Raw genomic sequence first — 15067 nt, forward strand, 5'->3', positions numbered from 1 at the left:
TACTCGACTAGGTCACTGACTTGAGCATCGGAGTGCCTATGTCGGGGACCTCTTCCCTGGCTCCGGTGCTGACGCTCTTTTTGACACGCAGGACCACTTGGAGCCATCTTTTGCTGAGTCAATCTTCCCGCAGTCAACATCCGAGCCACCTTTTCCAGTCCGTCATCTTCTCCACTTTTAGACAGGATCATATTTGACGCCGTCTGTGAGAACATCACCTATATTTAAAATGTAAAGATAGACAAGATTGGGCAATTCACCATGTTGCAAGAGGATTTAGAACTATTGATAGCCGCTCGAGCGGCAAGAATGGTGCAACAACAAGCGACGATTGAGTGCCCTTTGCCGAACGACCTGGCTGTATCTACGACTGGCCAGTACACCGAACGTGGGACTCGACTAGGCTCTAACATATCCACCCTCCCTGACCGCCTTCTCGCAATCACCAGTGCAGCCGACTAGCCTTACGCCCATGCCTCCATCGTCGATTGCATGTTACCTGGCATTGTTCCGAACACCCCTTGATGATATGGGTCGAGCGGAAATGCCCCAAGGATCATCTTCTGAAAATGCACCAGCTCGTGACCAGTGTAAAGGTAAAGCCCCAGTGATCAACAATCTTCCTGAGCGGGCAAGCATGCTGTTCTTCCAAGAGATCTTGGAAGACAAATTATTGGCCCATTTTCAACCCCTGTCGATCGGGGAATATAGAGGGGCAACTGACCTGTGGATCACCTGCTTAAATTTGAGAACGCATAGATCCTCCATCAATATACGGACGGAGTCAAGTGCCGAGTGTTCCTCACCACCCTGCTCGGCACAGAGCTGGTTTAACAGACTCCCATCCGAATCTATATGTTGTTTCAAAGATTTTCGCTAGGTGTTCCTTCATCATTTTGGCAGCAGTCGTCGCTATCATAAGACGACGTTGAGTCTGTTTTCGTTCAAGCAAGGGCCGAAGAAGACATTGAGGGCTTACACCAAAAAATTCAATCAAGTGGCCATTGACATCCCCTCGGTCACCCAAGAGATTGTGAGTGCCTTCTCTCACAATAGTGATTTTTTCCGATCCCTCGTCAAGAAGCCTTCGAGGGACTTCGATCATTTACTCGGACGAGCCACAAAGTACATCAACGTTGAAGAAGCTTAGTCCGCTGGGAAGAAAGAGGTGACTCCTGCTCTCGTTGCCGCTCTTGAGTGTTGATGTCTCCTCCTGCTTTGTCGCCTAAAGGGCCCCAATTGGGTTATTCGCCGCACCACCATGAGCCAAGGCCGCATATAGTTCAAGATGTGGAATCCGAGCGGGCACGATTCCATGAGCCCGATAGTGGGCTCATAGGTTTTGTACCTATCACCGATTGGGAACTCATAATACAGAAACTTGCTACCATTATAATCAAGAGTTGCACAGATCGACCGATCGAGGATTTCGCTAGCGATCCCCTTCTCCTAATCATCATCGTCATCACCTATCGAACGGACCCCCAAGCCGGAGCCCTGCAAGGGTCGATTGGAACTAGCAAAGGCCCCAACAAAGAAACAACCAAGCATCGGTTTTGGTCCCTGCAGAACAGCCTCACTAGTTAACTTAAGAAGAAGAAAATAGTAGCAATGCCGCTCGAGGCGACATTGGTATGATAGTGGGCAGTCCGACTAATGGTGATTCCAATCAGGCCAAAAAGTCACATGCACGCTGACCAAAGATTCATGCGGTCGGTTACAGCAAGGAGAAAGCACAAGGGTTAGAAATTAGTTTTGATCCCAAAAACTTGGAAGGGGTGGGGATACCCCATGATGATGTTTTAATTATTAAAGTCATGATAGTTAATTATAATATTCATTGCACTTTTATTGACAGGTAGCTCGGTCAACATCAGTTTTAAGAAGACATTGGAGCAACTTCAGATAGATCAGAGTGAGCTTCAACCGATGTCTTTTTACGGGTTTACTAGAAATGAAGTGTAGTCGATCAGACAAGTCTGATTGGCTATCTCTATGGAGAAGAGTCGCTCATGAGAACTCGTCGGTCAAACTTTATCTTGGTGGACGTACTTTCGGCTTATAATGTGATTTTGAGTCGACTGGTGTTGAACGAGTTCTGAGCAGTCGTCTCCACATTCTGCCAAAAGATCAAATTCCCGATTGATGACTCAGTCGACGAGCTAAAAGGAGATTAGTTAGTGGACCATAAGTGCTATGTAGAAGTGATAAGGGCTGAAGCTTGTGCCGCTCGGAAAAATTAATAGGTGGAGGTTAATGCTATTCAGGAAGCTCCCCCAACTTTAAGCCTCAACTTTAATTTATGAAGAAAAAGAGGAAGTGCGAATTTATCCTGACCCCCAAATAGTTACCGATCTAAGCCCTAAGAATAAAGTAGAGTTGATTGCCTGCTTGACGTGTAATAAGGACGTCTTTGCTTGGATGCCTCATGAACTCACGGGTATCTCACCAGCAGTAATGGAGCATGCATTACACGCCCGCTCGGACCCTCGGCTGGTCAAACAACGGAAGAGAGATTTCAGAACCGATCAGAATTAAATTATTTGAGTGAGGGTGGACAAATTACTTGAAGCGGGGCATATTCGTGAAGTTCAATTCCCAAGCTGGCTAGCAAATGTGGTGTTGGTGTACAAGCTCGGGAACAAGTGACCAGTCTACATTGATTTTAGAGACTTAAATAAAGCGTGCCCAAAAGATTACTACCCTCTACCACGCATTGATCAGGTGATGGACTCGACCGCTAGCTACGAGTTAATATACATGCTAGATGCATATTAGGGCTATCATCAAGTCCCTGGGCAAAAGAAGATCAAGAAAATGTTAGCTTTATCACTGTTGAAGGAACATACTGTTATAATGTTATGCCGTTTGGAGTAAAGAATGCAGGAGCAACATACTAACAGCTTATGAACAAGGTGTACCGTAGGCAGATCGGCAGAAATATGGAGGTATATGTATATGATATATTAATCAAATCCCTCTGAGCTGCTGATTTGTGCAGATATAGAGGAGATGTGTCAGATCCTGAGGAAGTACAGACTCAAGCTGAACCCTAATAAGTGCTTATTTGGGGCCAAGAGTGGATGCTTTCTCGACTATATCGTGTCAGAGCGAGGAATTGAAGCTAATCGAGTAAGGTGAAGTCTCTCTAAGACATGCCCCCGTCACGCAATTTGAAGGAAGCACAATGCCAAACCGGACGAATCACAGCGTTATCTCGATTCATCTCGAGATCATTTGATCGGAGTCTACCGTTCTTCAAGATTCTTTACTGAACCACAAAATTCCAGTGGGATACCGAGTGTGACAAAGCGCTGAAGGAGCTTAAGGATTATTTATCTTCTTTACCTATACTTGCAAAGCTCACAGTTGGTGAGCCGCTTTAGGTATACTTGTCGGTCAATGAAAGGGCTATCAGATCAGTGTTGGTAGATGATAATGAACAACAATCTGTGTATTTTTTAAGTCATTTATTAAAAGACGTTAAATGCCACTAAGAAGTTTACGTACAGGCTGGTTTTAGCTGCCTGGAGATTACGTTCTTCCTTTCTCATCCTATAATTGTTTTAACTAATAGTAGCTTGGGTCGGGTGCTTATCAATCCAGAGGTGTTGGGAAGGTTGATCAGGTGGACCACGGAGCTAAGTGAATATGATATATAGTATCAACTCCGATCAACTATCAAAACTCAAGCCTTAGCTGATTTTGTAACTGAAATACAAAGTCTTGAACCGAAAGAAACTTGGAGGATTTATGTGGACAGATCATCCACTCGGCAATGTAGTGGAGTCGGGATTTTTATGATTTCTCCTCGTGAAGACAGAATGCAATTGTTCGAGTATTGGGCTATAAACAATAAAGTAGAATATGAAGCTTTGATAGTTGGTTTGCAGGCGGCAAAACATGTGGGAGCTTCCCGGGTTATGATTTACTTGGATTCCCAACTAACAGTTGAGCAGCTATCCGGTAATTTCGAAATAAATAATGAGCGGTTGAAGTTGTATGCAGAGGTATTTGAGAAGCTAAAAGCGGGATTTCAAGAGGTGGTGCTATAGAAAATTCTCTGCTCAGAAAATCAGTATACAGACGAGTTGGTCAAGTTACCCAGTTCCCTGAGCCCCTAAACATTGGATAAGCCGGTTGAGGAGACTTTAATAGCTCACATTGAGCGGCAAGCTGTAGAGGAAATACAAAGTGATTGACGGGCGCCTTTGGTTTCGTTCCTTCAATAGGGAAATTTGTCTGTCGACTGGGAGCAAGCACGCATGATAAAAAAGAGAGTCGATCGACTCATATTAGTGGAAGATTATTTATACAAGAGAGCTTTTTCTTGTCCATTTCTCAAGTGTGTTGGATCGAACAATATACAGTATATTTTACAAGTGCATCAAGGTTCATGCGAGAGTCATCCGGGCGGTTGGTCACTCGTTCGGAAGATTCTATTAGTTGGATATTTTTGACCCACTGCAAGCAGACTCGACTTGGCTTGTAGCCACTTGTTTATCATGTCAAAGACACCAGAACATTTCACACCAACCCACAGAATTATTGAAGATCTCAATTGTCTCTTGCCCATTCGACCAATGGGGAATGAATATTATAGGGCCATTTCTAACGGCGTCCGGTCAGATAAAGTTCCTCCTAGTAGTTGTGAATTATTTTTCGAAATGGGTGGAAGTCGAGCCACCAAGATAACTAAGCAGCTGGTCATCTAGTTCTTATGGCAAAACATCATTTGACGGTTCGACATTCCTTAAAAGCTTACCTCGGATAATAGAAGGCAATTCCAAAGGCGAAAGATCCAAGAATGATGTTCAAGTTATGACATTCTACAAGCGTGTACTTCCGTAGCTTATTCTCAAAGTAGCGGCCAGGCGGAAGACACCAATAGAGAAATCATCAAAGGGCTCAAGACCAAGCTTGATCATATTGGAGGGAGTTGGGTCGATGAATTACCCAGTGTATTGTAGGTTTACTGCACTACACCTCGGAAAGTCACGGGTATAAGCCTTTTTTATCTGGTGTACGAGGGAGAAGCAATTGTACCAGTTGAGGTTGGAATAGAGTTTGATAAGAGGCAACTATACGATGAAGATAATTCCAATCGGCGCCTTATGGATCTTGATCTTATAGAAGAAATCAGAGACAAAGCGGTTGCGCGGCTGATGGTCTATCGACAGCGAATAAAGCAGAACTATAATTGGAGGGTCATCCCAAGATTTTTTTAGGTTGGCGACCTAGTATGGAAGAAAGTTAAACCGATCGACGATGTCAGCAAATTGAAGCCATAGTGAGGTGGACCATACAAGGTGGTGCAAAAGCTCGGCTCTATTCCTAATACCTTCAAGACTCGAATGGAAAAAACTTAGACCAACCCTGGAGCGCAAATCATCTACAGCCCTGTCGGGCTTGAGAGTACGTTTGTACTAAATGGTGTAGCTTTTAAAAACTTATGTAATTAACACAACCAACTTAAGACTCTCGCACCACTCGGCTGAGTTGTAAGTAAGTTTGCTCTCACGGCTAAGTCTCAGACTCTCGCGCTGTTTAGCCGAGTTACAAGTGAGCTTGCTCTTACGACCAAGTCCCAGATTGTCGAGCCGCTCGGCTGAGTTATAAGTGAGCTTGCTCTCACGACCAAGTTCTAGACTCTCGTGCCACTTGACCGAGTTATAAGTGAGCTTGCTCTCATAACCAAGTCCCAAACTCTCGCGCTGTTCGGTCGAGTTATAAGTGAGCTTGCTCTCATGCCTAAGTCCCAGACTTTCGCGCCGCTCGGCTGAGTTATAAGTGAGCTTGCTCTCACGACTAAGTCACAAACTCTCGCGCCGATCGACCGAATTATAAGTGAGCTTGCTCTCACGACTAAATCTCTGATTCTCATGCCATTCAACCACATTACAGAGACACTCGCTTACATGCTTGAAGGCAGCATACTTATAACTTTTAAGGATTAGTCGTTATGCAACGTTTAAAAAATAGCATTTGAATAAATTAGAGCATAAAGTCTAAGGAAAGTAAAAGGCATGGCAAAATGCTAAGGCAGAGAAAGTGTTAAGAGCCTGGATGACAAGGAAAATATCCCTAGAGAATTTATACAGAGCCATATAGTGGTTAGTTCTTACAAAGCCATAGAAAATTTTTATAGAAAATATTATGCAAAATCAGGAAAAGCGTCGTCCGGGATGTTCTCTATAATCTTTTGACGCTTGATGAAATGTCTAGGGATATGGGCTATCAGATAGCCTTCCTCCCTTAGTTGTTTGATGGCCCCCTTCGCTCCATAGCTGAACGTTTTGGTAAGTCCAATCGGCAAGCATTTGGTTGAAGTGCTTAGAGCCCAGATACTCTACTCTAAGGCTCTCTAGCCGACCAGACTCTCCTTCCTTGTATTTAGCAAATTCGGCCTTTGAGGCCTCCAGCTCGGCGTCTTTGGCATTAATAGCTTGTTGTTTCTCCTCGAGCTGAAGTTCCTGAACTGCTTGCTCCGCCGTTCGGCTGGCTTGTTCTGAGAGGAGCGTGGCTTCTATTTCTTCTAGCCAACCTCTTTGTTTTTGATATCCAAATCATTTATGGCCCTTAGCTTCCTAGCGTTGGCCGAGTGGAGGCACGACTCGAATGTTTGAGCTTGTTTTTACAGCTTCTCGAGTTGGACAACTTGGTCATGAGTCTTATCTTTTTTCACGGTGAGGGTCCACTCGACCCCCCAACAGTAGCTCCGACTGGCTATCCAACTCTTTCTTTAGTTGAGTCTCCTTTGATGATAGACGTTTGGCCTAGCCTTGTGATGTGCTCGCTCCCCCGACTGAGCTTTGCAAAATTTTGTGCTCATGGCTCAACTTAGCAAATTTTTGCCATAAAGCTAGGCCATCCACCTAGAACTATCAAAGCGAAGAGAAGGTTAGTTGAAGTACAAGAAAGAAGAACGTATAAGTACAAAGAAGGCTTACCCCTATGATATCTTGACTAAAACGGTCGACTAGCTCTTCAGGTGAACTCGACGTCGCCCGGGCACGGGAATCAGCCCAAGTTTGGGCCAAAGGGCCTAGTATCTTTATTACATGCTTGGGAGCCAGCGACTTGGTCAGGTGAGTGCAGAGCTATTCATGAGATGGCAATCTGAGGGTGGCCCTGATCCACTTATGCTTACCTTGATCACTTGGCTCCGAACTGGATTTGGATCTGGTCTTTGATTTGGAGAGGGCAGCTGAGTGTATCGTCGAATGAGGCGCCATCGGCGTAGTCGGGGGTGGTAGCATAAAGGAGATGGGTTGTGTAAGGGATCAGTGGCCGACTTGAAGGGGGGTTGGATAGCTAGGCCACCCCCAATTCCTTTCTTCTCTACAAGACGTTAGTGCGTAGCGGAAATACGAAAACTAAAACAATGAATATAAACAAGAATACAAACGCTAACACGATCCCTTTACGTGGTTCAGAGATTGCTTGCTCCTACTCCACGGCGTGTCCTTGAGGTGGACAAACTCTTGACCCTTCGGTGGATCAATCCCCGGCAATTTTCGGCTAGCTCTTACTCCTCGGTAGAGTACAACCTCTCACAAAGCTCTATTCCTTTTACAAGATGAAGACTTAGATTAGGAGGAAGAGAATGACTTGGAAGCTTTGGACAATTGCTAAGGAGTTATTCAATAAGCATGAGTAACCTCCTTCAAGCCCCAAAGCTTCCTATAAATAAGAGGACAGAGTTGATCATCATATAAACTCATCTCGGCACCAGTCGACTGGCAAAACCATCAGTCGACTGGTGCTACCGTTGGAGGTAGCCAACGGCTACTTTGTAGCACCAACGGTTGGCTAACGATCATTTACCAGTTGACTGCTAGTTTTAGCAGTCGACTGGTCGTTGCCGACTGAGCGAACAGAACGCTTCTGTTCGTTGCCAGTTGACTCCTAAAACATGCAGTCGACTGTTGTAGTCGACTGCTAAAACATACAGTCAACTGCACCAGTCGACTGCTAAAAGTTGCAACCGACTGGACTGCACCTTGTTACACACACACTCATCCTTTCTGGAGTCGCCCTTGAAGTCCTCTTCCTCGGCCTTTGTTCCTCAGATGCACCCGAGCCCGCGGCTCCTCTCCATGCCATCCTTCACGTTGCCTTGAAGTCCGCTTCCCTCGGCTCCACTCCGTTGCTCCTCGTCCGGCGGTCCCTCGGATGTCTTCCACACCATCTTTCACCGACTCAAGGATCTGAGCCCTAGGATGAGCTTCCTAAGCTTAGCTGCACCAAGCTTCTCATGTGTGTTTCACCAAGTCCTGCAAGACCCAAACTCACATATCAAACACATATGAAAGTCTAACTTAAACTCTTTGACACACACATCAAAACCATGATCATATCGATCAAGCATAGGTCGATTGCACCAACAGGTTGTGCGGGAATGGCTCCGATCGGTAGTTTAGAGAGTGATGGCGTCCGATCGGAAGAAGCAGGAATTTGTCGATCGGCTGCCACTTCATGAACAGCGGATGTAGAACTCTCCCCTTGCTCAGAAGGTGCTCGTGAGGTCGATGCTTCAGCGGAGGCTTGCGGTAGAGATGCGGTCGATCGGGTAGGTGTTGCCGAGCAGTGTCTTTTACGGCGATGACGAATGATCAGGGGTTCGACTGAGGTTGTGGACTCGAAGGAGACAACCACCGATAGCAAGGAGGGTTGTGGAGGGGGTAACTCCTCGGTGTTGGCAACCGCATCACTCCACGCGACTTGGCTCGCTCCCTCTTCGTCGGTCGACTCCTCGGATAGTCCGATCGACCAAAGCCCATGACTCTCTAGCTCGGCTTCCCTCCAATTCTACATCTCTTCATCTGCTAACTTGGTGGAGTCACTTAGCAATAGCAACAGGAGGATGAATGGCTCACCAAAGCTATGGGGTAGTTGGATTTGTATGGGACTCAAGCTAAATATGTACAACACTCCCTCAGTTAGCAACTTGTGAATGCGTTACTTCAGACCGGCTAGCTGACCAGAGGCCGTTAGGTAGACCAACTCCCATTTGTACTTAACTCGGGAGGGTTGGGCAATTCCATTTGTCACCCAGTCATCGGGAAGGTTATTGGATGGGTCGATCAGAGGTAGAAGTAATGAGACCTCTAATCTTTATTAGAAGAGGGCATTTTATCAAAAAATACAGTGCCCACGCGGGCCTGAAAGATGAATACGCTCGGCTTAAATTTTTTGGGATAGTAGAAGTAGTGGAAGATGCGAGGATATAGGGGACTCGGTACAAACAAAATAACACTATAACCCCGCACAGCAACCTACTAGAATTAGTTGCTAATTATTGAACAGGGATGTGGAAATAAGAACAAACTTCAGAAAGAAAAGGATGCTGGGAAAGTGGAGGCCGACCATAAACTGGTCTTTGAAAAAGGCAATGAAATTGGCCGGCGGAAGATGGGGGCGATCATAACCAGAGGGGATGACAATACGTTGGTCGGGAGGAATGTGATACGAAAGACGCATCTTGTCCACCTCCTCACCATTAAAATCGGAAGCAGTAAAGGTGTACTAGAGCCTGTGGACGGCAATGGGAGGACCGAAAGCTATGAAAAGAGCACAAGGACGATTGGGAGAAGGAAGGAAATGGAACTTACTAGAAAATAGAGGAGCAAGAGGTGCGAACAATCATCGGCGGCAGTGTGCAGGAAACGAGGAAGAAGAAGATGAAGATAGGAATGTGAAAACGATGAAGTGGGGTGGAAGAGCAAACCTTAAAAACCCTACTGAAGATCCCTGAGAGACGTGCAATTAAATGCATCGAAAAGAGAGATTTAATCTAGATCGTTGAATTTAAATTGCTAGCGGTCACATCGAATCTTAACAGTTGTCTATCACATCGGATATTCTTTTGTATAGGTGTGTGACACGTGTCAACCAGACACCGACGACATTTATGAGGGACGAGAGGCAATAAGCAAGCTTATAATGAAAAAGGTGTGCTCATTATGTTAAGCATTAATGATAAGTGACGTGCATTGTTTCTAAGGTATCAGAGTGATGTTTGCTCGAGCTGAGCGGCGACACAAAGAATGAGCGCCCGGACGGGAAACAAAGGTCGTTTAAAGCGGGAAAAACTAAGTGTAGCCTCAACGTAAGCCGAGTGGCGAGACAAAGAATGAGCGTCCGATAAGAGGATAAGGAGCGCAAACAACACAATTGTCTAGTCAGTCGGACTTGTAACTTTTTCCGACTAGACTTGAGGGGGAGATTTGTGATATGGCGGATGATGTGGAGCCTCCGAGTCAGGTCAAAGTCAAGAGGGTTAGATGACATGACGGTCAAAGTCAAGGAAGGGTTAACGTTCAAGGACAGCGTGGTTGATCATCACAGTCAAGAGTTCATCCGACTGGATTGCTGGGCTGGTCGGACGCTGAGGCCCTCGACATTGATGAATTACTCAAGACAAGTCAGCACTCTCTAGAGCCAAGACTTCTTAGCCACTCAAAGATAACATTACTAACCAGCTCGGTCGAGTAGTCCGGCTGGTCATATAATCATATTGTGGGCCCCTCAACTCAATGGTTTTATATTCCTTTTTGGTATTTTTTGCCATGGAGGATAGAGAATATTCTATTTGCAAGCTGTACACTAGAAGCTTCGATCCTGTCAATCGCAGGGATTGCGGGTCCATTTTGGGAAAGGTGTCAGAGCATCTTCATGGTCTGCCCTTTTTTGGAAACACTTTGAGATTTATGCATAAATAGTAACACTATAAAAAAAGTCTCCATCTACAGGCGCAAGTATGGGATGCTACGTGATTACACACACTCATAGCCACTGTTCATTCATACTATTGTTCACTCTACTCGACTGTAACTGACTTATGCGTCGGAGTGCTTCCCTGGCTCGGGTGCTAACGCTTTTTTGACACGGACCGCTTGGAGCCATCTTTTGCTGAGTCAGAGTCTTTCGTCAACATGCTGAGTCAGAGTCTTTCGTCAACATCCGAGCCACCTTTCTCAGCCAGCCATCTTCTTCGCTTTCAGACGGGATCATCCATTATACCTGATTTTTAGCCCATAAAATAGCTAAACTATTGTATACAAATATGCAAAAGATAGCCTATATATCCTAATTAATAATAAAAGTTGTATAATAATTTGCTGGCTTTAAATGGCAGCTAATGCATAAAATCTGCTGGCTTTAAATGACCAGCTAACGCATAAAATTTGCTGGCATTAAATGGCCAGCTAATGCATATAAACTGCTGGTTTTAAATGGTAGTCTGCTGACTTTAAATGTTCAGCTAATGCATATGATCTGGTTCCAAATGACCAGCTAATTCCTTTGGCATAGTCTGTTGGGACTTTGGCTCTAGCTGTAGAACAATATCTAGCGAAGAGCCAATTATGACTAGTTTCACTGCTTCTCTAAAGCTTGGTTAGGGAGTATCAAGTTAGAGCAGGGAGTTTTATATTCTTTCAGACTGAAGCAGCCATAAACTCATGATAAAAGAGATTCTTCTGAAAACATTTGATTCTCATGTCCTTGGATGCTAGGGCTTGTTGTGCAATGTCTCTTTTACAAGTACCTTGAAACATATTTATCTTTCCATGAATGAACTGAAAAGACTGAAGAATTAGTATTACCAACTTAGAACATGGTTATATCATTAATTTCCAGTTGGGCTAGGAGAGTCGTTGTCTTGTGAAGCTCTTGGTCGAAGTATACAAAAACTTTTACTTTTTTTTTTAAAAAAAAATTACTGATCTGTCAAAAAAAATTTCTAATATATCTACATCTTTGTTTATTTCATGGAATTTTAGGTGTCATACACAGCAGAGAATGTGGTGGAAGGTAAGAAGGCTGCTAAAAATGCATTGCAGGAAAGACTTGGATTGAAGAGATCGGACCTTCCTTTAATAGGTATTATTTCCCGCTTAACAGTTCAGAAGGGAATTCACCTCATCAAACATGCTGTTCATCGAACACTTGAGAGAAATGGACAGGCAGGGATTTCTCTGCTTAGAGCAATGTTTTTATGTTTTTCCTATCACCACATCTTATATTTCCATATATTCAAGTTAATTCTCTTATCGTGTCTAGCGACCTTGTTGCAGGTTGTTCTTCTTGGTTCAGCACCAGATCCTCGTATTCAGGATGATTTTGTTAACTTGGCAAACCAGTTGCACAGTTCACATGCTGATCGTGCACGCTTTTGCTTAACCTATGATGAACCTCTTTCACATCTGGTAAGATGTTTAACTGCTCTTGGGAGGTGCTCACCCGCGTTGATATAAGAGATCTAATGCATTGTCCTTCAGATTTATGCTGGTGCCGACTTTATTCTCGTTCCATCTCTTTTTGAACCTTGTGGATTGACCCAACTTATAGCTATGAGATATGGCTCCATTCCTGTAGTTCGCAAAACAGGAGGTTAGTTCTCTAAAAGTCCCAGTTATTGATTTTTGTTAAAACAACAGTATTAAGTCATGAATTCCCGATAAGAGTAATATGGAAGCTAAAAAATAATCTAGTGGCCATGTTAGTGTTTGCTTTAACACTGCACAATTACATGTGAATAGTTGATCTATAAAACTTATAGATAGTTAAATAGGCAAGAGCTTAATGGTAAAATTCAGCAAGCAACTGAATATGGAGGCAAGGATAGCTGACCCCTTGAAGACACGTGGCTTTATGATAATGAGTTAAATAGGCAAGAGATAGAAACTTAATCTGGTCAAATTGTAGATTATTTGTTATAAATAATCTTGCATGGATCCCAAAAGGCCAAAAGGGATTGTAGTGTTTGGTGTTTTTCATTGATGCAATTTCCTAATAGCAGAATAGTTCATACGTAATGTGTGACTTGTAAATTGGTTGTCTATAATTTCTGTGGTTTGTTACTATTTATTTTTGATAAGGAAACCTGTTTATATTCTTCAAATATTGAACGTCAAGGTATTGTCTTCTACAGGACTTTATGATACTGTTTTTGACGTTGACAATGATAAAGAGAGAGCTCAAGCACAAGGCCTTGAACCAAATGGATTCAGCTTTGATGGAACTGATGCCGGTGCAGTCGACTATGCTCTCAACAGGCATGTTACACTAGTCCAGCTTCCTGATTTTCCATTGATTATTTCTCAAGCCAGAAGTGTGATTGGTATATACTTAAGGTTCTGTGACATTGATAAGATTTACTTGATTCAACTAAATGCTGTGCTTTCTTTGAAAAAGGAAATAGATGCTATTTTAGCAGATCAACTATAATTAAGTAAATTTTTATCTAACTTGAAATCATCATTACTACAAAGCTAAGTGTAGGGCCAGAGCTATTGATTTTGTTTACCAAGCAATCAGGTAGATCACATTTCACATTTATGACATTTTTGTTTGATTTGTATACTATTATTCTGATGTTGTGCTACCTGTTCTAGCAACTTTTGTCTTAGAAAATAAATGTATGTTGTTTAATTTGTGCTTGATACCGATAGCTTATTTATTCTTCCATTGGTAAAGAGAAACCGCTATGTTTTGCAACTAATAACCAAATTATTGCATTTTATAATGTGATGTTCCAGAGCATTCTCTGCTTGGTTTGAGGCCCGGGAGTGGTACTCCTCATTATGCAAGCGTGTGATGGAGCAAGATTGGTCGTGGAATCGACCTGCACTGGACTACTTGGAGCTTTACCATTCTGCAAGGAAATAGTAATTTCTTAGTTTCGTGGATTGTAAAATCTTGTAGAAAATCTCTACAGATGATCTTTCTTGTTTATGCAGTTTTTTATTCTTGGAAAAATCCAAGTCACTTTTGTAATTATCATTTGATGCATTTGCTCGATGGTGAAAGATAGTATTTCCTTTTGATGATAGTAACTCTTGCGAAAATATTTGTTTTATGAGCTTTTGTTGTGGTGCAACACAACTATTATTAGTCTCTTAAATTTTATTAATGACTTGGACCAAAATGTAGAATTCAACAAGAGCTTTGAGCATTTGATCTTAATGAGCATAGAAATTTAGAGTTATTTAGTGAGTTCTAAGTGTCTAAAAGCTCTCAAAGAGCTTTATACCTTTGGTTCCATGTTCGCCTTAAAAGGCTAAAAAAGACACCTTCAATTGAACTTATGAAGAAGATACAAACGGTGCAACAACCTTGCCATAATATCTAATGAAGTGGCGTTGCTACAAAATTAGATCGCCAGCCAATGCTCCAAGGTGATCAAAGATACTAACCTATTACAAATAGGCATCGTTCGATAATAATCATTAGTAAATCAACCACAATATGTAACATGTTAAAAACTCAAATGCTCCTTTCGGATGAGTCTAGTGGTTAGCACATGAGGTGTTGTCATCAATGAGGTCTGGGGTTCGAATCTCGACAAAGTCGAGGTAAATGTTTCCCTTATGTGTTAGTCACTATTCCAAAGGTTAGTAGTCGTCTGTGATTTACCTCTTCCGTGTTGACCCTGGGACGGGTTGACGGGGGGTGCTGGGGGCGAACGTATTCGCCTTTTGCCATCAATGTTAAAAACTCAAATGCCCTTGGGGGCAATGGTACGGTGGCAGAGCACATTTTTAATTTTTTTTGGGTATTAAGTTTTACTTTTAACGAATAAACGGATAAATTTTTCTGGAGGTAATTGACCTAAGAATATTAAATTGATAGACCATTTATTATGAGAGCGTTTCAATTTATTTTGATAGTGGGTAGAAAATTTTTATAGGATTAGATTAATTATCTTAAGCTTAGTCGATACAAGCTGAATAGCTCATGCTAATTAAAGAAAATGTTAAAAACTCGAATCCCTCCTTTATTTGGCCGCCTTCTTATTGATCACGTCATTGCATAGAACCACAGTGTGGTAGATGACTTAACGACACTTGAACTTTCTAATTAACCATCTAGTAAGCCTCAAAAGGGACCCCACAAATAGTCGTCACCATTGTCTTTTAAGTAGCTCTCTAATTTCCCTTGACTGGTCACTAGAGGGTGCTCCTTGGAATATTCATCACATGGGGTGAATATTAATATTAACCCTAAGAATCAATTATGAGATAATTAAGTTTATTGGGTTAATGATTTATTGGACTAATGA

The 15067-nt window shown here is 42.9% G+C and overlaps 1 protein-coding gene across 2 annotated transcripts in view; it reads left to right on the top strand.

Moving 5' to 3' along the window:
- LOC121984462 (starch synthase 3, chloroplastic/amyloplastic-like) overlaps positions 1–13864 on the top strand; it is a 56238-nt gene extending 42374 nt beyond the window's left edge. The window contains exons 13-17 of one of the 2 annotated variants that reach the window (XM_042537393.1): positions 11787–11969; positions 12081–12212; positions 12285–12396; positions 12938–13061; positions 13545–13864. In XM_042537393.1, the coding sequence (XP_042393327.1) occupies positions 11787–11969; positions 12081–12212; positions 12285–12396; positions 12938–13061; positions 13545–13674 (681 nt within the window). In that variant the 3' untranslated portion in view covers positions 13675–13864. Of the gene's footprint in view, positions 1–11786; positions 11970–12080; positions 12213–12284; positions 12397–12937; positions 13062–13544 lie in introns of those variants that run through there. The other variant, XR_006112908.1, reaches the window with a different exon arrangement.
- The last annotated feature ends 1203 nt before the right edge of the window (positions 13865–15067 follow it).

The sequence above is a fragment of the Zingiber officinale genome, chromosome 5B (assembly GCF_018446385.1).
Source record: "Zingiber officinale cultivar Zhangliang chromosome 5B, Zo_v1.1, whole genome shotgun sequence".
Classification (NCBI taxonomy): Eukaryota; Viridiplantae; Streptophyta; class Magnoliopsida; order Zingiberales; family Zingiberaceae; genus Zingiber; species Zingiber officinale.